General features: G+C 51.6%; 12 protein-coding genes across 12 annotated transcripts; 5 read left to right on the top strand and 7 right to left on the bottom strand.

Annotated features, from left to right (window-relative positions):
• Nucleotides 1-1,445: 1,445 nt before the first annotated feature.
• BKA58DRAFT_164285 (fungal-specific transcription factor domain-containing protein) lies at nt 1,446-3,110 on the top strand. The gene has a single exon (XM_046165045.1). The coding sequence runs from the start codon at nt 1,582-1,584 to the stop codon at nt 2,962-2,964; it is 1,383 nt and encodes a 460-aa protein (XP_046026875.1). The 5' UTR covers nt 1,446-1,581; the 3' UTR covers nt 2,965-3,110.
• BKA58DRAFT_164286 (endoribonuclease L-PSP) lies at nt 3,111-3,797 on the bottom strand. Its single transcript, XM_046165046.1, has one exon. It carries the CDS (start codon nt 3,655-3,657, stop codon nt 3,256-3,258), a length of 402 nt encoding a protein of 133 aa, XP_046026874.1. The 5' UTR covers nt 3,658-3,797; the 3' UTR covers nt 3,111-3,255.
• Nucleotides 3,798-4,956: 1,159 nt separating this feature from the next.
• Nucleotides 4,957-6,548, top strand: BKA58DRAFT_401407 (amino acid/polyamine transporter I; the record flags this gene model as incomplete). The annotated part of the gene is made up of 2 exons (XM_046171661.1): nt 4,957-6,460; nt 6,508-6,548. 2 exons carry the CDS (start codon nt 4,957-4,959, stop codon nt 6,546-6,548), a joined length of 1,545 nt encoding a protein of 514 aa, XP_046026873.1.
• A 373-nt stretch (nt 6,549-6,921) lies between these two features.
• BKA58DRAFT_164277 (uncharacterized protein) lies at nt 6,922-8,658 on the bottom strand. Its single transcript, XM_046165043.1, has 3 exons — nt 8,127-8,658; nt 7,432-8,075; nt 6,922-7,374 (listed from the first exon to the last, which is right to left on the bottom strand). Exons 1-3 carry the CDS (start codon nt 8,260-8,262, stop codon nt 6,979-6,981), a joined length of 1,176 nt encoding a protein of 391 aa, XP_046026872.1. The 5' UTR covers nt 8,263-8,658; the 3' UTR covers nt 6,922-6,978.
• Nucleotides 8,545-10,580, top strand: BKA58DRAFT_164283 (aldehyde dehydrogenase domain-containing protein). Its single transcript, XM_046165044.1, has 4 exons — nt 8,545-8,884; nt 8,938-9,392; nt 9,445-9,808; nt 9,874-10,580. Exons 1-4 carry the CDS (start codon nt 8,827-8,829, stop codon nt 10,494-10,496), a joined length of 1,500 nt encoding a protein of 499 aa, XP_046026871.1. The 5' UTR covers nt 8,545-8,826; the 3' UTR covers nt 10,497-10,580.
• A 101-nt stretch (nt 10,581-10,681) lies between these two features.
• Nucleotides 10,682-12,259, top strand: BKA58DRAFT_383823 (WLM domain-containing protein). The gene has a single exon (XM_046170215.1). It carries the CDS (start codon nt 10,778-10,780, stop codon nt 12,152-12,154), a length of 1,377 nt encoding a protein of 458 aa, XP_046026870.1. The 5' UTR covers nt 10,682-10,777; the 3' UTR covers nt 12,155-12,259.
• A 182-nt stretch (nt 12,260-12,441) lies between these two features.
• On the bottom strand, nt 12,442-15,887 carry BKA58DRAFT_411094 (uncharacterized protein; the record flags this gene model as incomplete). The annotated part of the gene is made up of 9 exons (XM_046172273.1): nt 12,442-12,715; nt 12,774-14,041; nt 14,072-14,467; nt 14,498-14,671; nt 14,708-14,798; nt 14,835-14,912; nt 14,943-15,055; nt 15,095-15,331; nt 15,390-15,887. The coding sequence occupies 9 exons, from the start codon at nt 15,885-15,887 to the stop codon at nt 12,442-12,444; spliced, it is 3,129 nt and encodes a 1,042-aa protein (XP_046026869.1).
• Nucleotides 15,888-16,102: 215 nt separating this feature from the next.
• BKA58DRAFT_383821 (SGT1 family protein Sgt1) lies at nt 16,103-18,391 on the top strand. Its single transcript, XM_046170214.1, has one exon. It carries the CDS (start codon nt 16,340-16,342, stop codon nt 18,263-18,265), a length of 1,926 nt encoding a protein of 641 aa, XP_046026868.1. The 5' UTR covers nt 16,103-16,339; the 3' UTR covers nt 18,266-18,391.
• Nucleotides 18,317-19,119, bottom strand: BKA58DRAFT_456913 (uncharacterized protein; the record flags this gene model as incomplete). The annotated part of the gene is made up of 1 exon (XM_046174612.1): nt 18,317-19,119. The coding sequence occupies exon 1, from the start codon at nt 18,983-18,985 to the stop codon at nt 18,317-18,319; it is 669 nt and encodes a 222-aa protein (XP_046026867.1). The 5' UTR covers nt 18,986-19,119.
• A 775-nt stretch (nt 19,120-19,894) lies between these two features.
• On the bottom strand, nt 19,895-21,865 carry BKA58DRAFT_411092 (cytochrome P450; the record flags this gene model as incomplete). The annotated part of the gene is made up of 6 exons (XM_046172272.1): nt 19,895-20,299; nt 20,350-20,536; nt 20,655-20,761; nt 20,818-21,335; nt 21,398-21,539; nt 21,590-21,865. The coding sequence occupies 6 exons, from the start codon at nt 21,863-21,865 to the stop codon at nt 19,895-19,897; spliced, it is 1,635 nt and encodes a 544-aa protein (XP_046026866.1).
• A 241-nt stretch (nt 21,866-22,106) lies between these two features.
• On the bottom strand, nt 22,107-23,729 carry BKA58DRAFT_164233 (uncharacterized protein). The gene is made up of 2 exons (XM_046165042.1): nt 22,256-23,729; nt 22,107-22,204 (listed from the first exon to the last, which is right to left on the bottom strand). Exon 1 carries the CDS (start codon nt 23,562-23,564, stop codon nt 22,455-22,457), a length of 1,110 nt encoding a protein of 369 aa, XP_046026865.1. The 5' UTR covers nt 23,565-23,729; the 3' UTR covers nt 22,107-22,204; nt 22,256-22,454.
• Nucleotides 23,730-24,106: 377 nt separating this feature from the next.
• Nucleotides 24,107-25,214, bottom strand: BKA58DRAFT_164217 (trypsin-like cysteine/serine peptidase domain-containing protein). The gene is made up of 3 exons (XM_046165041.1): nt 24,829-25,214; nt 24,499-24,698; nt 24,107-24,433 (listed from the first exon to the last, which is right to left on the bottom strand). The coding sequence occupies exons 1-3, from the start codon at nt 25,114-25,116 to the stop codon at nt 24,118-24,120; spliced, it is 804 nt and encodes a 267-aa protein (XP_046026864.1). The 5' UTR covers nt 25,117-25,214; the 3' UTR covers nt 24,107-24,117.
• Between the last annotated feature and the right edge of the window lie 725 nt (nt 25,215-25,939).

Here is a 25,939-nt window from a genome sequence, read left to right as displayed (position 1 = left end):
GAGACACTCGCCATTCGACAAGCAAGTACAGCCCAGAGCGAGAATATCGACAGTATAGTCTCTGCATCCTGCGTGTATGCCACCAATACGTGACTGCGGAAGATCACCCTTCCGAAAAGCAGCATACCGCTTTGCGAGTCCCCGGTGCCGCTAGCGTCGGTATCCGTTGTCCAGAATTCTACGAAGCCACGATAGCCTCGTGTTTTCTCGTGAAGGTGCATGGTGGCTTGTCCAGATCTCGCGTGTTCGCTTGGCATGCCAAAACTCAATACTCTCCGCATGATGATCCGGGACCTGAGCCCATCATCCGCGAACAAGAATACGCCACTTGCCTTGCGGTCCCACATACGTGAACTCGTGCAACGACTATGCGGTGTATTTGTTCTTCAGCTACACAAGCTAGTACCATCAGCTGGGATTCGCTTGCATGCCTAGGTGTCGTGGCTCTGGCGAGCAATGCGATTTCGAGCTGCCTTCGGGTATTGCCCCAAGAAAGTGATACAGGAACCACTGACGCTTGCCGCTAAGGAACATTGATGTTGACGATTGAGAAGAATCCGGTGAGCCTCCAGTCCGTCAACGGCACGTAGAAGAGCTGAGCAAAGTGATCGACAACACTAGTGTAATCGTGCAGCCGCTGCTGTGGAGAGCCGGAACCACCACGAGCACATGACCTTTGGAATGCTCAGCCCTGTAGGTGTTTGGCAGTAATGGAACAGGTTTTCGTACAACTGGATTACCCTCTAAATCTGCTCATTCAACAAAGGGCTTGTTCAGGGCAGTGACCCCAACATCTGCCACCCTGAGCCGGTGTCCATTGCTTTTCACGACGTCGATGTTGAGAGTAGTGTTCAGAACGCGCATCAACGCGCATACGGCAGGTGTAAAGAACGAGGGTTTTGCAGGTACTTCTGCTTACCTCGTGCTGTTCTGCTTTACTGCAGGTACCACTACCGTACCAGCGGGTTGCACGGTAATAAGCAAAGCTATTGATGTTAGGTGCAGCCTGACATCGCTCGGAACCAAAGTGTTGGCTAATCCGACGCTCGGAGGTCAGACGCCCCTGATATTCGATGACAGAACAGCCTAGCAGAGGATTGAAGATGTTGAAGTCTAGGGTTTTAAGGGTTGTTGAGCTTCATGTACGGTTCCAAGCGCCTCCAGGGCTTCTTCGGCCCGCAAAAGCATGAGGCTTGACATGGTGCTTGATTGTTTGTTCGCTCCAAGCGTTAGCATAACTATCCCCGACCCCTTATTATCATGATGCTCAACAGTGACAAATATTCCATCAGACGTCGTTATCGCATTGCTGGAGTGAGAGATGCCTTGGTGGAGCTGCGAGGCCACGGCCCTAGCGGGAATAATGGTCTTGGCGTGCGCCAATCGGAGGCCCCGATCAGCGGAGGCCTCGACGCGTCTCGCCCTTTTCGATATTTGTTCCTTCATGCATCGAAGCTGTGGGCAATAATCTCTCATCATTTGGAGATTCGCATCAGCCATCTGATATCGGCTGGCACTCCCCTTTCACAACTTCGTCACTTCCACCTTGAACTCACCACCATCATCACGTCATGCAGACAGATGTCGCGTCCGGAATCCTCTGGCAACAGTCCGCCAAAACGTCGACGGACGGTTGAAGGGTCGTGCTGGCCTTGCAAGCAAAGACGAGTCAAATGCGATCTTCAGAAGCCCACATGCCGACGATGCCTCCTCTCCGTAAACGCGGAAGACTGCAGCTACGACAAGCTACTACTCAGATGGAAGAAGCGACCTGCCAAAACGGTGCCCGAGTGTCTACCGCAGCTGTCCATCGAGCGTTCACTCAATAGCATCCATTTGGCAGTCAATGAGCGAAGAGCACTGGATTACTTCAAAGCGCGATTATGGCCACTGTTCTCGACTCTTCATGAGCCAGTTCCGCCACCAGTTGCACTTGCCCTGCGCTCTCAACCTGTCCTCCAGGCCCTATGCGTATTTGCTGAGGAGCATCGGGCGCTGCAAGAGCGTGGATCGTCTAAACAGACTCTTGAGAGGAGACGCTTGCATTGCTTGTCCGTCATCCGCGGCCAACTGAGCAGCGAGCAATCCGATGGTGCTGCGCTCTCCGCACTTCTAGTCGCAGTGCTGCTTTTGTACTTCCTGGAAGGCTATGTAAATTGCATGTCAGATGACGCTTCGACCGGTTGTCACCTCGCAGGAGCGATCGCAATCATCAACACAATGGGCGGCTTTCGAGCAGCGTGGTCATCGTCAGACAGAATGACTAGAATGCTGCTCTCGGAACTAGCATCCACCGATCTGACCGATGCGTTGCTTCAAGACCGAAAACCTTCATTCCCAGCCTCCATTTGGGAGACAATGGAGCTAGGATCAGTATGGTGGGAAGTCGTCCCTGGCACTACATCGCTTGGGTCTGTTCTATCCATATTGGCCGAGATGAGCTTCTACCGCCACGAGCTACAAACCGGAGTCGAAATTTGCGTCGAGAAGGCGCAGGCGTTCGAGCACGCGCTTCAGCCCACATATTCCAAGCTAGAGTGTCCAGACGGAGACGCGGGACAAGACCTGCTAAACCCTGTTACAACAGCATCGCTCTCACTTGTTCGTTGTTTCCAGCACGCAGGCCTCATATACCTTTACAGCGCTATTCACGACATTCCTACGAAGCACTTTCTTCTCCAGCAGCATGTCCATGCGTGTCTAGAATGCATACAAGGCATGGATACAAGATCTAGGGCGCAAAATTGTGCTCTTTTCCCACTCTATGTAGCTGGCGCACATTCACTCTTGGAGGCACATCGGGAATGTGTTATAAAGATTTTGGGGAACATACACAACAATCTGCGATTCGAGTCCGTACTATCCATCCGAGCAACTTTGGAGGCACTATGGCAACCTTCTCGTAGTCCTACTACGTGGAGCGGAAGTTTCAAAAACACTGCCATGTGTACATTGGTTATATGAGAGAATTTTTCGGTTTTTGCTACAGCAGAAGATTGCGATAATTCCGGCAAAATGCCTCCGAGCTTACGACCACGAGCCACTTGCTTGACTCTCTAGTATTTGCACCAGGGGCGGCCATGATCCGTATCGCATTTTACAGAGATTCCAAGGTAGATGTATACATGACTCTAAGGACAGTCTAGTTGTTAAGATTCAAGAGTGTGTATGCAGCAAACGCGACAGGAATTTTAGCCACCCCTGGTGCCTGTGTTCCAACTTATTACCAATGTCTGAGTACCGCCTCTCTCACTCCTACTCAACGAGAGCCTCCACCTCGATTTCGACTTGCATGCCTTCGATACCAAGGTTGGTAATCTCGACACATGTCCATACCGGTCGGTGATCAGGCATAACGCGTCGCCAGCCTTCGATACATAGGTCCGCAGACTCGTCGATGTTTGTGTGGTATGACCGGATAGCGTACACGTTCCTCCAGGATAAGCTCTTTTCGACTTCGACAGATTGTAGAGCCTTCTCGATGTTTCCGAGTGCTAGCTCTACTTGCTTTGCGGCATCTGGGGCCACGTTCCCTTCAGCATCCCATCCACCTTGACCGGATATACGAACGACATTTCCCACCTTGACGGCTTGCGAGTAGTGGAAAGCTTTCGATTTCGATTCACTGCCAGCGTAGTTTCCGAACGTTGCAGGCATACTGAAGATCTCAGCGTCGAATGTTAGATTGTTTTGAGGCGAAGCGAAAAGGAAGTTGGTGACGAGTGTTTCAGTTGATAAGAAGTCGGATAAGAGATTGTACAATGCAAAGTCGTGGTAAATTGCGACTTATATGCCGATGCAACCTATGGGCCATACTCCCGCTATATGAGCCATGGATTGAATGGTCGCAACACAGCTTCGGTACGCGCTGCAATGAAAGGCATCCTCTGCGTCAGTATGCTGGGTTCGAGTGTAAGACCAAGCCAAATTTGTTCATTCAAAAGTCCAGCAACGAAGAATTGCCCGTTGTTTGTCTTGTTTTGGTATAGATAGGCTTGATATTATCAAGATATTCTCCTCGAAGACTGAGGGTGGGCTGGCCCCGCAATCCACATCTGGCACAAGCACACGGGCTCCTATCTTCGATATAAATGATTCCGCTGGAACGATGGAACTTCTCAACACGGAAGGTTGCCAGGCCTTGTTTTCGCCACAAGTAATGGGGCCGGGGTTTATTGTTCTTCAGGGCCATCTTTGCCCTTCAACTTGCCATCTTCGGCTTAGTGGTACACTAATGCAAAGGCTCCACTACCAGGGCCCAAATGTCCGATCGGCATCTCGAGCACGTAAGAATACGCTTTGGCATTGCCCTTTGAACTTCTCTCCCTGGCATAGTCGTTTTCCAGACCTTTGAAACGTTTCTAGTATGCGACCGGCAGCACGGATCTGACGGCGCATCCAAGCTTTGAGCGAAAGATAAGCCTTCTCTTTACCAAAGTCATGTGCGAGCGCTCTACACGCGAAATCTGGGGCCCCAGAAACGACTACCAGAGGCCTATCGTCCTTCCAAACAAGAGCATGGCTGCATCTTACACAAGGAAAGGACTGAACACTCTAGAGCCTACACCGACGCTAGGTCTTCCGATTTACTCGTTTTATCGTAGTGCAGTCTGCAAATCTATTCAGTGTTTACCTTGTCTGAGGTGGCTGAGTATTCAAGACATCGCTTATCTCGAAGCGATGTTCTGACGAGTCAGTAGGGATGCAATCAGTACAGGCTTGAGCTCGAATCAAGGCACTTCAGTCTGGGGCAAAGATCCAGCGTGGACAATACTCCCTATCTGTGAGCAGTGAACTATCGTCATATCTTATCATGTGGACGCCACATTGTCAGGCGTAGCGCATGTACCGTATGAGATGGAACTGCCTGTAACAGCTATATTCATTCACCTCGTGCAGACTCTCGCCGTCGCATTATTCCTGCCATCCTGACTTCAAAAATCATCCTTTCCCACTATGTCGGCGTCCAACAGCGAGAAGAAGCTCGGCAACCCAATGGGTCCGGTGACTACGCGTGAAGAAGGTGTCGTTGAGCACGTCCATTTGGGATATGATGCGCAGCTCACGAAGAACCGGTCGCTCATTAGTGTTCTGGGTATGTGCCTTGCCATCGTAGCAGTACCCTATGGTATCGGCGGTCCCTTGATGAGCGCCATCTACGGTGGTGGCCAACTGTCGATATTCGTCGGCGTACTGGTTGTCCTCTTCTTTAATGGGTGCGTCGCGATCTCTCTCGCCGAGCTGGCATCACGGTATCCGACATCTTCTGGGGTGTATTACTGGTCGTACCGACTCTGTGGTGCACGCAGGAGGACACGCAAGATCGTCTCATTCCTGACCGGTTGGTTCTGGCTCATCGGGAACTGGACCATTGCACTTTCCGTCAACTTCGGGTTCGCTTCCCTCATTGCTGCGACGGTCTCGATTTACAACCCAGAGTGGGTGGCATCGGACTGGGAATTGCTTCTCATCTTCTACTCGCTGTGTGTACTGGTGTTCCTTATCTGCTCACTTGGAGACAAGCTGCTACCGTATGTGGACTCCGTGGCCGCAGTTTGGAACTTCGTTACCATCATCACGCTTCTTATCGCCCTCTCGGTCCGCGCTCAGCAAGGCCGGCATTCAGCTTCCTACGCGCTTGGAAACTACGACAGCAGTTTCTCGGGCTGGGGTACAGGCTTTACGTTCTTCATCGGCCTCCTTCCACCAGCATACGCCTTCTCCGCCATCGGCATGGTGACATCGATGACGGAAGAGTGCGTCCAGCCTGAGATTGAAGTCTCTCGCGCTATCGCCCTCTGTATACCCTTCGGCGGTCTCGCATCACTCCTGTTTGTCCTACCACTATGCTTTACGCTACCGCCGCTCGATGACATCCTCAACGCACCCTACGGGCAAGCGCTGCCGTACATCATATACTCTATCATGGGCTCGAAGACCGGAGCGCTGATATTGATGATCATGGTCCTATTCGTCACTCTCTTCTGCGCAGTTGCGATCACGACTGCTGCTTCACACTGCACATGGGCGTTCAGTCGCGACAACGCGCTTCCGCTCGCTAGCCTCTGGACACGCACCATTTCTGATCGGCCCATCTACTCTCTCACACTCGTCACAGCTATAGAGATGCTCCTCGGTCTTATTAATCTCGGTTCGAGCAGCGCATTTACTGCTTTCGCGTCAGTTGGCGTCATTGCACTCGCCATCGGATACCTCGTTCCCATCGCTATCTCTCTCTTCACGGGTAGGAGAGAAGTCGCACATGCGAAATGGAATGTCGGTGGCCTAGTGGGTACCGCAGCAAACATCGGTGCTGTGGCATGGATTCTCTTCGAATTGGTGCTCTTTAGCATGCCGACTGCGCTTCCTGTTACTGAGGTCTCCATGAACTACGCTAGTGTCGTGTTGGTCGGCTTTGCGTGTTTGAGTGGGCTGTGGTATGCGGTGTCTGGCAGGAATAGTAAGTAACCATGCTCATCTGCTGTAGGCTCTACTGACATTGTCCAGAGTTCAAAGGTCCGCCTGACGAGGTGGATGATGTTTACTAGGGTGTAGCATTCTCTTGCCCTGGCGTTACTAGGGGTGGTTATAATCTACGTCGCATTCATTAGGAGTTAGCCCTCAATGTTATCAAAGATATTATCTAGGCAGGAGTATACCTCGTCTTTAGAAATACCTAGTCGTTGAGATTCAAAGATATATATGCAACAAACACAAATTTTAGCCACCCTCAGTGTTGTTGACCGTCCGGTACGCAAAAAGTGCAGTGTAGTATTGAAGCGCTTTCACTATGGTAAAGGTATGGAATATATGGACTGTCTTTCCCAAGATCGCAGGCTACAAGTTCAGGCCTCTTCAGCTCGGTAGTAGGTGAAGATAGAAGCACCCATTGATGTTGTAAACCACCCACATATGATGTGTCGTATTTTTTATGCAACAAAGTATATCTATGCTAGGTCTGTACATGAAATCCCACACTCAAAACGGGAACTCGCCCTCCGGCTTCTCCAACACCCCGCTATCAACCTGCTTCCTGTGCTCCTCATCCAGATACGGAAGTAAGAATCCTTCCCAGTGTTCCCTTCCTTTGTAGTAACTAACCGTATCATCCCAGCTTCTGATAGCCTCGGCCAGTCTTCCTGGCACATGCGGCTCCTTCGCGATAGTCGTAACCGGCTCGAAGTACGTTCGGATAGTGAAAAGTAGAGCTTTAGACTTCGGTAGCCGTCTCAGTGATTGTCTTTCCGAGCGAAAGTGGATGTCCTCAACACGAAGACCTTTCGAGTTGGCGGTGGCCCAGGAGGCGACCGTATTGGAGTTTTGATCGCCCATGCGGTGTGACCACGCAAGATCGTCGTCCAGTTGGATGAAGAACTGGAAGTTAATCAGCGATGGTGCCTCGATACCTAAAGTGAGTAGATTGCCACTTACATTGTTCCGAATGACAGGTTTCTCACACGTCATATTTACAAAGAAACGGTTCATGGCTTTTTGCAGCTTCTCTTGGTAGTGTGGTACACCGGCTTCGATGTGGAGTTCGTCGAGTGACATGCGGTATTTCTCAGTCAACCGCCAGAACCCAGGTAGGCAGACTGCTCCGGCATCGATGTGGTATTGGCCATCATCATTCAATACCATAACTACAAGATCATCCTGGACAAGCTTTGCTGCTGTAACCATCGCTTCCGTTGGGTTCGGTGCCGGATACTGAAACTCTTCACCAGTGACTGTATTACGGAGGATGTTGCCATGTAATTGGAAGACTTCTGGATAGCGATGCGTAAGATATTGCGTCAGCTCTTCCAATACTTCAAAGCATGCTAGACGCGTAACTTCGTTGTCGACATATTGTACCCGGGATTTGAGATCTTTTTCGAGCTCTCGAACCTTGGCATCGTGGTAGGGGATGAAATTCGAATCCATTTCAATCCATTCGTTCCAGTCCATTTTCCGGATCCCCATTGTGACAAAGTTCGGGCCATGACGAAAGGGTCGATAGAGCTTGGGGTCCGTAAGTTCAAGTTTGTAGTCCTCCGCGGGTTTTGGCAATGGTGTCTTGAAAGATATCGATGGCACTTGGAGAGGTCAGTACTCTTTTTGCTGAGCAATCTGTCAGGCAACTGCACCTTTTTGCTTCACGTCATAAGATCGATAGCGGCTTTTGCTCGAAGCCTTCTGTGTCCGCCATAGCAAGCTGAGCGCGAGTACGACCAAGAAAGCCGCAAAGCCCATAGGCGTCAAGACTGGATTGATCGATAACATATTTATGAGATAGTAGTATTTCCTCGCGCACTGCTTCCGATAATGCTACAAACAGACGACAAGACAAGTTAAATGCTAGATCATCGCGAGATGGACGTTGACAATAGCAAATGACACCATTGGCAGCTATCTACACCTTAGCGTAGGACCGCGTGTATAGGTTTGCAGCGAAATGTGGGTCAAGAAATGGCCGCTGTACTTGCCATGATGGGTATAGCTCGAACTGCAAGACATTGCCACGCTAAACCCCGGTCCCATACCTCGTGGTGAGAACAAGGCCTCGTCGGCAGTGCGTATTGGTCAAGTTTTTGTCTGCTTTGGGAAATATAATGGGCATAGCTTCTTGGGGTAGGATGATAGTCATTGCGAGTCTGGTTATGATGATGTTGGACAATGGTGGTTCCAACCTCGGTGCGGGGTGGGTGTGACGGAGACGCGTTTATCGAGGGCGCAGGATGAAAAGGCCAAATGTCCAGCTCTGTCCACGAGATTAAACTCCATATCCTCGTCGCGTAACACTTTCCATATCTTGATCCTTCTTTTGCCGCATACACATATTACGGAATGGCTCAATCAATCGACCTCACAGCACCTAATGGCGCGAAGTGGACGCAGCCGACTGGTAAGCATCAATGACTTCAGCTGTTCAAGACTTGAACAGCTAACGTTTGTTAGGCCTCTTCATCAACAACGAATTTGTCCCCTCCAAATCCGGCTCAACACTAGAGTCGATAAATCCTTACGACGAGTCCGTCATCACAAAGGTCTCCGCCGGTAACGAGGACGATGTAGATGCTGCAGTCGCCGCAGCGCGAGCTGCCTTCAAGTCATCAGCATGGCGCGAACTATCTGCCGCCGAACGAGGCCAACTGCTGTGGAAGCTCGGTGATCTTTGCGAGAAGAACAGCCATATTCTTGCTACCGTCGATGCGTGGGATAACGGCAAGCCTTACCAGCAAGCCATGGACGAAGACGTCGCTGAGACTATCTCGGTCTTCAGATACTACGCTGGATGGGCGGACAAGGTATACGGGCAGACGATTGAGACGAGCAATGCGAAACTGGCGTATACAAAACATGAACCCCTTGGAGTCTGTGGACAGATCATCCCTTGGAACTTTCCCGTCATGGTATGTATCCATCAAGTTGAGTGATGCAAGTCGCGGTTAACAAGTCCCATAGATGGCTGCTTGGAAACTCGGTCCAGCATTGGCTTGCGGCAACACCGTTGTGCTCAAGCCAGCAGAGCAGACACCTCTTGGTGCACTGTTCCTTGCCACCCTGATCCAAGAAGCTGGTTTCCCTCCAGGTGTGGTCAACATCGTCAATGGATACGGAAGGACCGCGGGCTCGCGGCTTTCTGAACATCCGAATGTCGACAAGATCGCTTTCACGGGAAGTACTATTACTGGCCGCAACATCATGAAGGCTGCAGCAACGAACTTGAAGAACATCACTTTGGAGACTGGTGGCAAGAGCCCCCTTCTTGTCTTCGATGACTGCGATCTCGACCAGGCTGTGAAGTGGTCGCACATGGGTATCATGGGTATGCTGCCTTCTCTTTGCAATGTCCTCTTGCAGTATTTATTCAGGACTGACAAAGTCATTTAGGGAACATGGGACAAGTCTGCACCGCAACATCCAGGCTCTATGTCCAGGACACCATCTACGACAAGTTCCTCGAAGCATTCAAGAAGCAGACCAAGGAGGGTACCAAGATTGGCTCGCAATTCGATGCTGACACCAACCATGGACCTCAAGTCAGCAAAGCTGCCCAGGAGAAGATTCTTGCATACCTCGACACAGCGAAGTCTGACGGAGCTGAGCTCGTCTTTGGTGGCAAGCAGAGCGGCATACCAGAGAAAGGATACTTTGTCGAGCCGACCGTATTTGCTAATTGCAGTAATGACATGAGGATCGTGCGCGAAGAGATCTTTGGTCCTTTCGTCGTTGTCCAGAAGTTCAAGACGGAAGATGAAGCGGTGGAGAAGGCGAACGATACAGAGTTCGGGTTGGGAGCGGCTGTGTTCACTCGGGACATCATGAGGGGCCACCGCGTGGCAGGTGCGATCGAGGCGGGTATGGTTTGGATCAACAGCAGTCAGGACTCGCATTTCGGTATCCCCTTCGGTGGCTACAAGCAGAGTGGTATCGGGAGGGAGCTGGGCGCGTATGCGCTGTCTGCTTACACTCAAGTGAAAGCTGTTCATGTCAACTTGGGCACGTTCTTGTAGACTTACTCTTGATGAATGATAATTGCAACGTGTACCATTCCGATATATCGCTACATACGCAACATGGTTGCTTGAAGGATGATGATGCTCCTACCTACATAAGATCTCGGGCGGTGGGTGATGACGCAGCGTGGCTTAGTCGCGTCGCGTCGGATTAACACCGCTCCACGCTTATCTCCGTCTCAGCAACCGCCACCCAACAGCACCTTCCACTGCCGCTCTGCAGTTCGCAAGGCTTCTCTCCGCTCGACAACCGGCCTTCGCATGCGCAAACCTCTACAATGGTTCTCGGCTTTGAGCGCATCAACGAGCGCACTCAACGCCCGAACGCGCACATAAACTTCATACGCACACTGCCCGGCCCGACATCGTCCACGGCGGAGAGCATACTGAACCGCGTCGCAGCGATATGCTACCCATTTATGAAAGCACACATGATCCTCGTTCAGGCGCTTGAAGAATTCCCCTACAACACCGAGTTCGTCGGCCGCAATTTCAATGCCGGCGAGGTTATACAACTGGTGCTCAGAGACCGGAATGGAAGATGGCTGCCACAGAGGATGGTGGAGATGGTCATGGTACATGAGCTCGCACACTGCAAACAGATGAATCACTCAAAGGCGTTCTGGCAAGTTCGAGATGGCTACGCGGTTGAGTTGAGGGCGCTTTGGGCAAAAGGGTACACTGGTGAAGGACTGTGGGGTAGGGGTAGAGATCTGGATACAGGAGTCCTACAAGCGAGCGATGGCGAAGCTGTGGATGTACCTGAGCATCTGTGTGGTGGCACATACGGAAGGAAGGGAAAAAAGAGGAAGAGAGTTGGAAAGGAGAAGCCCATGCTGAGCTATGCAGAGAGGAAGCAACGAAGGATATTAAAGAAGTTTGGGGCTGGAGGCCAGGCATTGGGCGCTGATGACGACACAAAAGTCAAGCTGGAGAAGGGCGTCCCAAGGAAAGGCAAGCCTAGGGTCGCTGGTAGTGCACGAGGAAGGGATCTCAGAGCTGCGGCGGCATTAGCACGTTTCGAGCCGGTCAAGAAAGAGGACGATGTCGTGATAAAGAAGGAAGAACCGTCATCGGACAGCGAAACAGAAGACGAGTTCGTCGAAGGCGACCAAGATGGTGCTGCGGTAGACGTAGATGGCAAGAGTATGTTCGACGACAAAGGCCGCGCCCTGATCAAGATCTGCGAGGACGAAGACGACAAAGATGGCGACGCAAGGAGGGAGATGGATGAGATACAAGGTTTTGCGCCACAGCCCAAACCAGCGGAGAAGACAACGTCGTCCAAAGCCTCGAGCAAGCCAGCACCAAAGCCAACGAAGACTCAGTCTGCATCAAAGATCGCCTCGCGATCGACTGTTACCCCCAAAACATCAGTAGGGTCGGCCAACTCCCTTCCAGAGATATTCAAATCCCGCTCTAAACCCGACACGTCTGCCTTACAACCCAGGCCATCGCAAAGCTCTGCCTGTCCCATATGCTCTCTCGAGAACGAGGCCGGGGCATTGACTTGCGGCGCTTGCGCAAACGTACTGAAGAAGGACTTTGTACCCGACCACTGGCGATGCAAGAGCGCTGCTTGCGAGGGAAGTCAGTACATCAACGCCGGGGACGCAGGTGCTTGTGGCGTCTGTGGGATGACTAGGAAAAAATGAGATGGACATTGTGCAGTGAAGCAGCATGGAGAAGAGGTTGGTGGCCGCAACGATGATGGAATGATTATGATACCCAATTTCCTGAAGAAATAATAATATTGTTAAAATGCACTGCATTCTGAGCATATCAGATCCAGATGTCATGACTTCATTCCATGCAACAACGCTACGCTAAAGTCGACAGTGGCAAACCACAACACCCATCCCATGATGATCAACACCAAGCCATGCATAGTAATGACCCAAAAACGCCGTTCACCTCCCACGAATCACGGGTACTGCAAGTCCTACCTCGCAATCCTCAAATGTGAAGCTCCCAAGTTCTTCCTCGCGCTAGCCGGCATACCCGCGCCCCTTCCACTGTTCCGCCTCATACCTTCCAACTTCGCCTTAAGCTGCTCATGTATTTTCCTGTTCTGGGCCCACCCATCGGCCAGCTTTTGCATTCGAATGGCGGCGATGACAGCGAGAGCTGCGGATTTGAGCTTGGGTCGACGGTCGTGGACGGTGATGTCGGGGGTGATGCCCATCTGAGAGATAAGATTGAGGTCTTCTTGATTGCTGGGAGGTGTCAGTGGTTGTACTGCATAGAGTCTCTGGTGAAGGGGTGAAGACATACCATTCATTGTAAGTCTGAATCTGCATCAAGAAGAACTTCTTTTGGTACCCAAGGGCTTCCCGGAACGCCTCTGCTCGCGAGCATCGTGCGCGAAGGAACTGGATCTGCTTGGCGAGACCGTTGATCTCTTTGATATGGCGTTTCGTAAGGGCTTCCGCCTGTTCGTCCAGATCAATTGCATCCTGGTTGGCCTTTTGTTGAATGGCTTTCGACGAGGCTTGGATAAGACGGAGCTGTGATTCCTTCTCACGGAGATGGGACTGTAGGTCTCGCAGTTGACGTTCAAGGGCGGATTGCTGTTCCCGTGCTGTCGACTTGGCTTCAGACAAAGATTTGCGGTGTTGAGCATCCTTGTCGCGGATTCGTCCTTCAAGATCGCGAATTTGGTTCTTAAGAGCGGTCTCTTGTTCGCGCTGTGCCGCACGGGTTTGAGATTGCAGGGCTCCGTTTTCACTCTCCTTTTCGCGTATCATGGATTCTAGAACGGTGATCTTCTCTTCGAGTGAGGCCTTCTCCTCAGCGACTTCGTCGGCATCCTCTTGCAGAACTTCTATTTCAGCTTCGAAGTCATCCTTCTCCCGGCGAGCGTTCTCCTTGAGCTCTTCAAGTGCTTCCAAGCGCTCCTCTGCAAGTCGTTGTAGAGCATCAACCTGGCTCCTCTGCTCGTTCAGCTCGTCGCGCAAGTTCTCAAGCTCGTCGTCGCGTTTGCGTACTAGGTCCTGCATAACATCGATCTGAGTATCGGGCTCGTCGGCATGGCTCCGTAACGCGTCAAGCTCGGCCTCGCGCTCGGTTATCGTTCTTCGCGCCGTATCCAGCTCCCGGGTCCTGTCACTGAGGTCGTTCCTAAGCTGCTTGAGTTCTTTGAGCGTTGTCTCTTGTGCTTCAATCTTCCTTTGCAGGCCGGCGATGTCGCGCTCACGAGCTTGCAATGTTGATTGCGAGTTTGAAAGATCTCGAGATAGTGCATCCCGTTCGCGCGTGATCTTCTGAAGCGCCTCGATCTGGGTATCCTTGCCGGATACAGCGGACCGTAAGTTGCGCAGTTCGCTCTCGATGTCTTTACGTTCCTGCCGCAGGGTAGCTACTAATGTGTCGCGGTCGTTGTTGCCTCTGCGCAAAACCTCCACTTGCTCATCCTTGCTCGACAATTTGGAAACCAAGTTGTCGCGCTCACGGCGAAGATTGTCACGTTCTCGTATGGCGTTGTTGAGCGACTGCACCTGAGCATCTTTGCTGTTGAGGTTTGAGCGAAGGCCGGTAAGCTCCTGCGTCGCATCATCGCGCTCACGTCGTACTCTTTCCAACCCATCCAGATCGCGGTCTTTCTGATTCAATTCGCGTCGAAGCTGTTGCAACTGCTGTTCGTATGCGGATGCTTCCCGTTGTAGGTGTGAGATCTGCTGCATAGCGTCTTGGTGTTGCTTCCGGAAGTCGTCCAGCTCATCGGCTCTGGATTCAGCAGCATCAACCCTCGACTGGAGGAGTTCAATCTCAATGCCCTTTTCACGAGTAATCTCGACCACCTTCTGTCTGGCATCGTTGGCGGATTGCTGCGCCAATTGAACCTGGTTGTCTCCTTGAGACTCTGCGAGCTCCAAACGTTCGCGCAGCGCATCCATTTCAGCCTCCTTCTCGTTCTGAATGGTTTGGAGGCGCCGCTGTAGCTCTCGGAGTTCAGCATCCTTTTCGCGCTCCAGTGAACGTAGGCGCTCTTCGAGAACAGAGAGTTCCTGGCGTTTCTGCTCCTCTGCGACCTCGAGATCATGTTCGGCTTCATCCAGGCTCTCGTTTAACTCCCGAATTTCCTGGTCCTTGCTGTCGTCAGCGCTATCGAGCTTGGACTTCAAGGCGTTGATTTCAGCATCCTTTTCGCGCTCGACAGCACGAAGTTGTTCCTGGAGGTCCTCGATCTTCTCGCCCTGTTCAGCCACCTGCCGCTCCTTTTCTGCGGTGTCTTCTTCTTGCGACTGCTTGGCCGATTGCAGCTGTTCTTCCAACTCGGTGATGCGTTCGGCTTGGTCCCTAAGTTGGCGGTCCTTCTCCTCGTCACCAGCAGACTGAGAGTTTTGCGCATTCTTCAGCTTCTCTTCCAAGTCCTTGATCTGTTCGTCCTGGTCGTCTAGCATCTCGTCTCTTCTGTTTAGCTCTGCTTGTGCCTCGTCCAACTCTGCTCTGACCTTGTCCAACTCCTCGCTGTCGCCGCTCTCTTCTTCCAGCTTCCTTTCGAGACGCTCTACTTCCGCTGCGCGTTCGTCGGATAGCCGTCGGAGCTCGTCCATCTCTTCGCGCATGCCTTCGTCGACGTGCCGTCGCTTGACCTTCTCAGCGTATTCCCGTAGCTGCTGCTTGTATGTGTCTAGTTCCCTCTCGGCCGCTTTGAGGTCTTTGGAGTAGTTCTTGATATCGCGCGCCATCGTGACCTTCTCCGACTTAAGGTTAATGTTCTCCTCCATGGCTTGTCGGTTGAACTCGGGGCCCATCTTCTTCAGGTTCTCTTCGAGGAAGTGGATCTTGAGCTTTAGTCCGAAATTTTCCTTGTCTATCTGCTCCAGACGCTGCAGATGTGTTAGGACCTATGAATAGTTGTGGGCGTGCGAGCCTGGGTATACGTACAGCTTCCTGTTCCCTCAAAGTGAGCACGTTGCCGTTTCCATTATCCATTTCGCCTTCTGCCCTCCTCGGTAGCGCGGTGGGGGTGCTCATAGCACTCGAGCTGGGATCTGGCAGCTGTGTCCGGCCATCCACCGAGTCGGCGAAGGAACTGGACTGTATGTCGTACATGCTCGCCTCGGGCAGCGGCGTGTTGCTCACTTGGAAGCCTGGCTTCATCGCGGCGGGCGTCGTAATCTTGCCGTCGAGCAGTCCGTTGACCTGGCGCGTGCGGTTCGCGGTTGCGCTCTTCAGCATGGGCGTGAATTCGTTCTTCGCGGTTTGTTGGCGTCGGGCTGCAAGCGGCTGTCGGGGGGTTCGGGCACCGCCCATCTGTTTGAAGAGGTTGTCGCGGTCTGTCGGCGCATGGAATGTCTCCTCCATGCTGAATGAGGGCTCGTTGACTGTAAAGCGCGTCATATCGCCAACCTCGGTGCGAGGCGTGTCCGGTAGGTGCGCCATGGTATAGAATGTACTCTAGCAGCGCATGAGTGAGAGAAATAGAAACGTCCTTTGGGGCGCACCTCAGCAGTGCGGGTGCTTCATGTTCCACTTCATCATACTCCAGATGTTGTTTGTTTAGGACGCTTGGACCACGACAGGGATACTGCCCGCCGCTAGCCCATGCAGGCAAGGAGCCGAAAAGCGCGTCCTAGAGTCACGTTACCTCCTTGCCGCCTACACCAGAAACTTCATCCCAGGGTTGAATGTTCCTTTACTACTAAGTACACCGATTCCTGTCTCTCGAGAACACTTGGACTCCAGAAGCACCTCCTAAACGTACCGAATCGATAATACTCGCACAAACGTTGGGCTCAGTCTCAGAACGAATTCCAACGAGGCCAGCACACATCTGATATTGACTGGCTCTGAAGACTAAGGGTAGCACCACCTGGAATAAGAAACCTTGGATCATGGACGGGCCCCAAGATGATCTCAAGTGGTTCGGCGAAGGTTTCGATGGCTTTCCCAAAAAGCTGCCCGATGATGTCGTGGAATACATGGTCTTCATCATCGATTCTAGGCTCTCGGACATTCAGACAAGGGAACGGTTACAAGCTTTCCAACGCGCTCTAAATGCATTAGAGAAGAAGTTCCTCAAAGAGTACATATGGCAGCGTGACTCTCTCAAGCTCGATCTAGTTCGCGAAGAACACCGGTGGCTACTCAAAGGACGCTCTAACTACGGCGATAGTGTGGCAGACGAGTGGCTCATTGTCTACTTTCTACGTGAACTAAGTAAAGAGTTCAAGGACGCATGGATACGCATATACGACAGCGATGGAGAATTCCTCCTGATCGAAGCTGCCAATGCACTACCAAAGTGGCTGAGCCCTGAGGTTGCCGAGAACAGAGTCTGGATTAACAGCCATCGCCTACTGGTTATCCCACCTGGAAAGGAAGAAGACCCCGGCCCTTTGACGCAAGCACAAGCTATTCAGATAATCGACGTCACACCAGCACGACCGCAGCAGTACGTCAAAGTTGAAAAGGAGGCTTTTCATCGCCTGGCTGGTTATCCCGCTGCCATCTCGGATAATCAACACCATGCAACACTTCCGCTGCCAAGGAAGGTTGCGCATATCCTGCATAACAACCCATCGTATATTGCACCAGTAATCGAAGCCTTCTATCTTCGAGATCCCATCTCCATCCGGCTCATCCAGCCCGAAAAGTCCAAAACCCCTCTCACGTTCCCACCGGAAGACTTCGTAGACGTTAGCGTTCGTTTCACTAAAGTTCTTTACGCTCAGCTTCTCGGTCAGCATTGGGAACCGCCCGCGCCATGGGACGCAGCACTAGAGCAGCTCGTCAAGTCTGGTAGACTGAGCGAGAAAGCAGAGATTGGAATTAAGATCACAGCAGGCATGCAGATGCTTCTGTCGCACTCGTTATACTCATCCCGCAAACCGACGCGTGAAATCACCCTTTTACTAGAAGACTTGGAGAACGGTGACGACACGCTTCCCACCGACACCGAAATCGCCGGTTGGCCCAAGCGCGAAGATGATGAGGGGTGGCTCAACATCGACTTTTCTGAGTTCGAGAAGGAGCTGGAAGGCAAGGGAAGCGGTGCGAAAGACGCGTTTGGTGACAAGAATGCGGAGGAAAATTTGAAGAAGATGGTCGCACGCTTCAACGACTTCCTGGCCGACAACGAAGCGGGTGCTGAGGGTGCTGATGGCGTTTTGGACCCCATGGATGTTGACAATGACTCTGACGCTAGCGGCAGAGGATGGGAAGACCCGGAGGATAGTGATTCGCCAGCCGAGAATGATAGCCAAAGAAAGGCCACGAGCAAGGCGAAGACCAAGAATAGCGAAGATGAAGATGACACGGACGAAGGTGACGACGCAGAAGCCGATGCGGAGTACGCCGAATACGAACAAGCTTTCGAAAAGTACATGATGCTACCCGCGGCGGAGAAGGCCATCCTCACAGAGGAGGCTCGTGCATTAGCACTAGAACAAGACGCCGAGAAGGAAGAAGACGAAGAGATCCAGAAGCTCTCCGAGATGATGGAAGCTGAGCTCTTCAGCCATGGCGCGCTGAACGTCAACCCTAAATCGGAGCATAAGCCCGGAACGGGTCTCATATCTGATAGCAAAGGCAAGGGCAAAGGGAAGCTCCAAGAGGTCGCTGAAGAGGATGAGGAGGACGAAGACGACGACCTTCTGGACGAAGACTACAACCTCGCTGATAACATGCTGAAGGCGTTCAAGGGACAGGCTGGCATGTCGGGCCCGGCAGGCAACATGATGAGAGCGATGGGCGTGCAATTTCCACAGGACGCTGATGACGAGATCAAAGGAAGTAGTAGTAAGGGCAAAGGGGTGTGAGATGTTTAGCATGTATGACTATCTAGTCCAACAACTTCCGTACTACCTAGCTTATGTCTCCTCCTCCATCCACTCATACTTATCTCTGCCCACCGCCACTTCCAGGGCTTCCGTCTCCATTTTGGCCCTATTCCCGTTCCACGTACCATTGTGTATACTTACTAATCGCCTATAAATCGGCGAACTATCCGCGACCAACTTCCTTCTTCTGTTTATTACCTCTGTCTGACTTTTCCCTTTTATCTTCAGCGTTTGCGCAATCTCCTTGTCCTCATTACCCTCTACATACAACCGCAGAATTGCTTCGTCGTCTTCCGGAGTGAAATCACGAAGCTTTTTGCGCCGCTGTAGATCGATGACATCTTGCGGTACTTTTTTCATAATCTTGAGGGCTTGCCATCTAGATTGAATGGCTTCAACCGGTACGCTCATCTCGCGAGAGATGGCTTTGGGCTTCTGCAAACGGCGGTGTCCGTCGATGACAGCGGCATCGAGTTCGGGAGTCCAGGTTATGGTGGCGCTCACGTCCCTTTGTCGGATGATGGCGTAGCGATGCTGGACAGCATATGAGGAACGGTTAAGGACCTGCGCTGCTTGCTCATAAGTCTTTGTCTCTATTTCAATGAGACGGATGAGCTGGCTTTCCTCATCGTAGTTCCAGCGACGCTTCTCGCTCGGGGCTTTTGGGGCAAAGGGTTCGGTAGGATATTGGGTGTCCATGATTAATCAAAGCTTGAAAGCTTGCTATGAATGCTAATGAGTTGAGTATGCCGGTTGTGTGGGTGTTAGTAAGATTTTGTTGGCATAGTACCCGAGTATATATCTAGAGAGAGGCGTGGCGGGAGGCGTCAGCTATTACATGTGTAGGTACCGAGAAGTGATCACAGCTTGAAATCGTATTCACTCTTAATCGAATGCGACCTCGTGACTTGACGAGAGTATACGAGCAAGTATTGTGTAGCTTGAAGAGGCAGTCCTAGTTTGGCATAGACCCCCTACCTGGTAGCGAGCAAAGTTATGAAACCGAGTGAATGTGAACATTCCCGACAGGGAGCAGCTCGATCTAGTAGTGCGGTAGGCTTTTTCACGGTACATGCAGAGCAATGCGGTTCTATTGAGATCTGAAATGGATGAGTTGAATTGAGTTCATCGCGCTGTTGACCATGAGATCTGAAAAGATCCAGGAAGAGTGACGCACCCACCCGCCAGAGGTACAGGATAGTCAAATGACTTGTGAACCGTCCAATATCAATATCACTGGCTCTGTATCTTCCAAAAGTCTCTCTCACCACCCTGTAGAATCCAAGATCCTATGCGTAGCCTCCCTGCTTATGTACTGTTCATCCTCACTACTCAAACACCATAAATTCCTCCATGAACTTGCGTGGGAGGTCTGGTGGGGTATGTGAAAGTATGCCTTCTCTTTCAGGGAGTGAATGTGTATAGCAAGCATGCATGAAGGACGTTGAGACAAAACGAAAGAGATTGTTTTGAGTTCGTGTATGAGAGCTTTTTGGAGAATAAGTGGCTGTTACTTTTCAAACCCCTACTTAATCTGGAATAACGGCAAGGCAATAGCAGCGTAGACGAACTTGAACCAAGCTCACGACGCTCTTTCTACACGCAACCTCAGTACCGTGGCGTGAGTCTGACATCCAGCTTGCCCACATTTATGGTGAAGCAGTCCCGGGTCTTGTTCTCGATCGTACTGCCATCCTCACCCTCGGCAAAAGAGATCTTGAATGATCGAACAAGATTGGCAGTGACACTACGTAGCTCCATCATGGCTAGCTTCTGTCCAATGCAGTTGTATGGCCCAATGGAGAAAGGTAGATAGGCACGCTTCTCAATGATAGCACTAGGTCGTTCGCCGGTCCATCGCTCTGGCATGAAGGACAGCGGCTCTTCCCAGTATCGTGGGTCGCGTTGCAAGCTGTAGAAAGGCATCCAAACGTTGACTTTACCGGGTATGTATGTGCCGTTGGGTAGAGTGATTCCTTCAGGTGGTGTCTCGCGCTGCGCGCCGGAAGGGGTCTAAGATGTGTTAATGACGTCAATGATAGTCACTTTCAGAAGCCACTTACAGCAGGATGTAGGCGCAAAGTCTCGTTGATAACCCCGTCTAGGTAAGCACATTCGGTGACGTCTTCAACATCAAGATGCGCTTTCTTTGCTTCGATTGCATCAATAGCGATGCGAAGCTTGGCCTGGGTCTCTAGATTCTTGCACAGCTCGCACATGAGAAATGATAAAGTCGCAGCCACGGTATCACTAAAGTTTACATCAGTATTGAGGACTTTAGCTAGGGTTTGTGAAGGGTCCAAATGCATGCCATTTCTGAGCAAAATCTCGTGACGCCCTGCATCCAGTACATCGTGGGGTTGCTTACCTGCCAGCTATGATCAGAAGCCGCGAATCGGAGTTCATCTCAGGCGTTATCCGGTCATTATTTGGGTTCAGCAGAGAAGAGAACACGTCCTTCTCTTTGGGCGAATCCTGACGTTGATGAGCAAAGTTCGTTGAGATGAAGGTCATGAACATGACATGTGTACCTTTTTCCGTTCTTCGAGAACCTTTGCGCTCCAGGCTATATGCTCAAAGAGGGGTCCAGAACCGACGGGTGTCAATGCTATGAGCCGCATGGCCCAAGCGATGTGTGCAAAGATACTTATGGGCGCCTGGCTTTCGTGTAATAGCTTGATGACAGGGTCTTCTTTACCCTTCTCCACCATATCAAAGCTGCGGTTGAAGCCAACATCTCCCATAACGTCAAAGCTGTAGAAGTTGACCCAGTCTGTAATTCGCACTGAAGATCGTGTAGCTTGCTCTTTGAGCTTGGATATGAGAGCAAGAGCATGGCGGTTCAAGCGCGGCTCGTATTCGCGAAGAGCATTCGCGTTGAATGCACGATCCCACATCTTGCGCCTCTGTCGATGTTCGTCTTTGTTAGTTGTGAAATGGAGAGAACGGCCGGCAACTTCAGAAATAGTGTCGTATATAGTGTTCTTGCTGCACTTCGAAGTAGCTCCGTGGATCAGAGGAACGGCGTCAGCGCAGTAGACTGTGACTTCTACATGCGGACAGGCGAAGTCAGTGTCTGCCTCACATACACCTCAATTCCCCCGCGCTCACCTCTAGGACCAGTACGAATGACGTCTTCTCCGTACTGCCGGGGTAAAGAGTCGAGCCATTTGAAATACTGAAAGTTGGTCGAAAGTACCCCGACCGAGATACCGTATGACTTTGAGAACCGGGCGAAGAAGGGGCCAGGGAACTTTGCAATATTAGCAAATACTATTTGATCAATGTCAGTGAAGCGCTTGCCTTCCGCAAGCGATGGAAAAATCCCCTATGCAGTAATATGCTAGCAATCAAGATGGCGAAATAGAATGTCGCTGTCCTTGCCGCAAGCTGGACTGCGACACCAAGACTTTTGGTGCGTCCATCAGCAACATATTCGAAAGTCGCAATGCCTCCGAAGGCGACGGCCCAGATTCCAATGACAGTGTGGAAAGTGTTATCCCAGTCGCTTCGGTGAAGCGCATAGTGAGTTGCTAATGCTAGTGTCGCGATCAATGCCTTGCTGTGCGCAAGCCCCATGATTCCGTATGATACGGTAGCCGATGGAGAAGATGAGAAAGGATCTCGAGAGATGTTCGAGCGATGAAGGGGCTGCTGAGAATATGAGGAACTCAAGAGTGGAGGGTTGGACCCTGAAAGGCTGAACATTTGGACGGACCGTACGAGTGAAACGCACGATCTTGGGAACTCGTGTTAGCACGCGCGGCTGATAGCTACAGGTAAGTTTTGACCAAAGCTGAGGGAGCACAGGATTTTAACAACCGCCATTATGCTGCGGCGTAGTTGATACAGCAAACATTGCCTCTATCATGCTGTGCCTCGTATGTCCAGGTCTGAGATGAATATCTTGGAATGCGCCTACGGATCGTCAGCTTGCAGGGATTACGCGATTCCAAGCGGGGCACTAACCTAACTGAGGACACTTGGCAAGAGCTCCTTGCTTGACAATCGCGTTGCTGCACCATCTTTCTTTTCAGAACTCTACCAACCACCAATTACATGCCGAGGTCTCAGCCCCGAGGTAGATCGAATGGTGTCACAACGCGCTTATGAAGCCACCGCAACATGAATCTATTGTCCTCACAGAACCTTGCTGATAAGCCCTAGCCTAAAGACATCCTGAAGCCTTGAATGTCTCTCGGACCTGTCGTTGCCAAGCGCTCGTCAAATCTTCCTCGCTCGATCGAACCCTGTCATCCTCTGACACGCAATCGCCGTTGAGCATCTCTTTTCTGGAGAATTCACGGCTGATGGATATGCCATTCTGCACGGCGACTCGGTAGTGCACATGGAAGTCGAGCCTGGAATCGACGCATGAGCCTGATCCATCCGCTAGCTTGCTTTGTGGTCCTGCAAGCATGTGGCGCCGCATGTGAGATATTGTATCTGCCACTCTTCGCAGCCGTGGACGATCAAAGTTCCAATGTACGTGGAGATGTTCGAGTGTTTCCACTTTCAACAATGGTTCGATCCAGGAAGCGACCCACGGTCTTGGCCCAACGGTCATCTGTGCTTCCCACAACAAACACTCTTCCGCTGAAGAAGGTGCAGTGTCGTAGCGCTGATGAGAACTGCTGATCATCAAATGAAGCCTCCGTAAACCCATGCGCGTAGTGGACAAGAGAGTACAGAGGTCCGTGAAGTGGTTATAAGCGAATTGCAGCACGAGCGAGTCTGTTGACCTGCGGAGAACGGGATAATGAGCTCCAATAGTGCCTCTCATATTGCTCGCTTCCACTAGAGCAAGCTTCATGGAGGAGATAAGCTTGAGGGATTCGGGAGGCCTGTCGCACAAGAACGCGAAAGCGGTCGGTATGCTGAGGCTTTCCGTAAAGCTGAAGAGATTCTGCCCATAAAAGACCTTTCTAGCTTCGTGATAGATCTGCCGGCATGTTTGCAATAACCGAATTTCGATGTGGTTGGACGACGTGTCTGATGGATTTGCAAGTTGATATGTCATTCGGATGTTTGTAGGCCCATCCCTTGAGTCGTACTCCGCGGACGTCAGACCAATGTCGAAGCGAGGTGTCAGCCAGATCCGTCGGTGGGCGCGTAAACGTCTCAACGGGTAAGCCTTGTCGAGCTCACGGGTACTGCGGCAAACCGTGGCATCCAATAGGACGGCTGCGCTTTGAACAAGAATCACATCGCATACGAGAACGTAGCCATAGATAAGATCTCGAAGCTCCCGCGGAAGTTTAAGAAGTCGCGAAGACATGGTGGCACAGATCAGGGGTTCACTGCGCAGCCGTTGGGGATAAAGGCGTGTCAAGTCGATTAGGAGAGAGGTGATGACGCCGTTCGTTCCGAGAAAGGCTAGGCCAGTTAATCGCACGTCTGGATAGGGGCCGAATTCGGACTATCCCCCGCTTCTCTCCTCTCGAGCCACACGACCACCTTACAGAAGAAAGAAATTAAACAGGTGTGATGCGGTCTACGGTAAGGTAATAAGTGAAGTAAACAAAACCCGAAAGCAATGCGGGCGTCGAAGGTGTGCGTGTTGGATACTTCCTTTGCACGAAGTCCATTCTTTGTCTGCTCCAGTTCTCTTCTATTAATACTACACGACGAGTATAGACTGGATTCATGTTCACAGAAGACAAGGGTAAGGGGTGGAGATATAGCTAAGGATGTGACAGTCAAATTGGCTGTAAGCTGTATATACAAGAATCTACTCGATCGTCACTTCAGATTTCCCTCCACTCTGTCACCACCATTCCCAGCCTTGCGATACTCGTTTGCTTCCTGATCTCCACCAAGTGTTAAACAACTTACAAGTTGGCGGCAATGAAGCTACGGAGAGTAGCCTGGCCAATGTTGGCGTACACACCAGGGGCGTTGGCAGCAGCGCAGCCATCACCCCAAGAAACGGCACCGAGGAGGACCTTGGTGGACTTGTTGACGATAGGACCGCCGGAGTCACCCTGGCAAGAGTCCTTTCCACCCTGAGAGAAACCAGCGCAGAACATCTGAGTGGTAACAGCCGATGTGCCGTAAGAAGACTGGCAGGAGCTGCGAGAGATGACAGGGACGTCAACCTTGAGGAGGTTGACGGGGAGCGACTGGCCGCCGGAGGAGGTAGTACCCCTAAGTTGAAAGTTAGCTATGTGTTTCGGACAGATTCTGCGCAGAGCAGAATTGATCAAACTTACCAGCCAGCAACAGTGAGGGTAGTTCCGGCAGCAGGGTCAGATCCGGACGCGGGGAGCGTAGCGTACGAGACGGTGGAGCTGGTTGGGATGGAGGTGGACAGCTTCATGATGGCGATATCACCATTGTAGGTGCTCGCGACGTAGCCAGGGTTGACCTTGATGGAGGAGACACGGGCGACAACACCGCCGGAGGTACGGCTCTGGATTCAATGTGTTAGCCCAAACGAATCTCATGGTCATATACGAGAGCGCAAGATTGCTGAAAGCATATTCTGCTTTTGATGTGGAGATGTGAAGCATGCTGAAAGCACATAGAAGGTGGAAACTTACGTTGGAACCAGCGCGAACTGAGAGGCTGGAGGCAGTCTGTCCAACGGCGCAGTGAGCTGCGGTGAGGATGGTGTTGGCGTTCAGAAGAGTGCCACCGCAGAAGTGGGAGCCGGAGCGCTGGAGGGAGACGATGAAGGGGAATTCACCCGCGCTAGCGGTTGTTCCACCGACAATGTCCTCCTGGCTGCCATTCTCCCAGTCGGGGATCTCGGTGGGATCCTGGGGGATAGCTGCGGAGAGCACCACCGCTGGGATGGCGAGGACGGTGAGGAGATCTTTGATCTGCATCTTGAAGGAGGCTGGCTGGAAAGCAAGAGTGGGACTGAAGCTGGAAGCGAAAGACTGCTGGTTCTCTGATGAGGACTGGCCTGAGAATGAGAGGAAGACAGCGTCCTATTTGTACTCGACTGATCACTCTCTAGCCTTGCGATTTCGATTTGGTGGTATACACCAACCTTGCCACATTGTTGTCGTGTGGTCCAGGTATGCTCAAGGTACCAAGACCGCTAGAACAGGGGATATTCGATGCTCCTTCTGCATGTAGAAGGAGAAAAGCAGTGTACAGCGGTGATTGGTACTGTTGCAGTTGTAAGTTCCTTCTACAGCCTAGCATCCTTCATGTAGCTATCCGTCGATGTGGTGCTTATCTACTGCATGACTATCGATACCCCGGAGATCCCCTGCTCGTCGCCAAACGGGAAGCTGTTTTGGCACACTATCATACAACTGGTCCTGCATAACAGTGTCTCCGGCCCTAGGGGGTATTGTGTACTAGCATATTGTGGTGAGTTCGGCCGGTGGTGGCTGGTCTCACGTGCCAAAGTTGGTGAACGCCATGTGCCATCGAGATAGAGGGAAAAGAAATTTGGGAAACATAGGCGGAAAGGCCAGTCAGGTGCTGCTGTGGCAGTACCAATTTCCAGCCTCTAGGCTGAGACTACGCCGGTGCCAGTGCCGGGTGATCTTCCTTATGGCGTTACATGGATGAAGATCCCAGGTGAAGAGCTACATAGCAACTATAATTGGCTCATTAGGTGGGAGATCGATGATTGCGATAAGATCTAGCTGATGAACATTTGCGACTACAAATGACGAGTGGCCTGCAGCGTCC

The sequence above is a fragment of the Alternaria rosae genome, assembly GCF_020736505.1.
Source record: "Alternaria rosae strain MPI-PUGE-AT-0040 chromosome Unknown BKA58scaffold_4, whole genome shotgun sequence".
Lineage (NCBI taxonomy): Eukaryota > Fungi > Ascomycota > Dothideomycetes > Pleosporales > Pleosporaceae > Alternaria > Alternaria rosae.
This window is presented reverse-complemented; position numbering and strand designations above follow the sequence as displayed.

Excerpts from the sequence above, each read along its gene's own strand:
- BKA58DRAFT_164283 (XM_046165044.1), top strand. The coding sequence starts at position 8,827 with ATGGCTCAATCAATCGACCTCACAGCACCTAATGGCGCGAAGTGGACG. Across the intron at positions 9,393-9,444 it reads CTTGGAACTTTCCCGTCATG|ATGGCTGCTTGGAAACTCGG; the intron begins GTATGTATCCAT and ends CAAGTCCCATAG. Across the intron at positions 9,809-9,873 it reads GTCGCACATGGGTATCATGG|GGAACATGGGACAAGTCTGC; the intron begins GTATGCTGCCTT and ends AAAGTCATTTAG.
- BKA58DRAFT_383823 (XM_046170215.1), top strand. The coding sequence starts at position 10,778 with ATGGTTCTCGGCTTTGAGCGCATCAACGAGCGCACTCAACGCCCGAAC.
- BKA58DRAFT_164277 (XM_046165043.1), bottom strand. The coding sequence starts at position 8,262 with ATGTTATCGATCAATCCAGTCTTGACGCCTATGGGCTTTGCGGCTTTC. Across the intron at positions 8,076-8,126 it reads TTATGACGTGAAGCAAAAAG|TGCCATCGATATCTTTCAAG; the intron begins GTGCAGTTGCCT and ends GACCTCTCCAAG. Across the intron at positions 7,375-7,431 it reads AACCTGTCATTCGGAACAAT|TTCTTCATCCAACTGGACGA; the intron begins GTAAGTGGCAAT and ends ATTAACTTCCAG.
- BKA58DRAFT_164285 (XM_046165045.1), top strand. The coding sequence starts at position 1,582 with ATGTCGCGTCCGGAATCCTCTGGCAACAGTCCGCCAAAACGTCGACGG.
- BKA58DRAFT_164286 (XM_046165046.1), bottom strand. The coding sequence starts at position 3,657 with ATGCCTGCAACGTTCGGAAACTACGCTGGCAGTGAATCGAAATCGAAA.
- BKA58DRAFT_164233 (XM_046165042.1), bottom strand. The coding sequence starts at position 23,564 with ATGTCTTCGCGACTTCTTAAACTTCCGCGGGAGCTTCGAGATCTTATC.
- BKA58DRAFT_383821 (XM_046170214.1), top strand. The coding sequence starts at position 16,340 with ATGGACGGGCCCCAAGATGATCTCAAGTGGTTCGGCGAAGGTTTCGAT.
- BKA58DRAFT_164217 (XM_046165041.1), bottom strand. The coding sequence starts at position 25,116 with ATGCAGATCAAAGATCTCCTCACCGTCCTCGCCATCCCAGCGGTGGTG. Across the intron at positions 24,699-24,828 it reads CAGTTCGCGCTGGTTCCAAC|AGCCGTACCTCCGGCGGTGT; the intron begins GTAAGTTTCCAC and ends CATTGAATCCAG. Across the intron at positions 24,434-24,498 it reads ACCCTCACTGTTGCTGGCTG|GGGTACTACCTCCTCCGGCG; the intron begins GTAAGTTTGATC and ends CTTTCAACTTAG.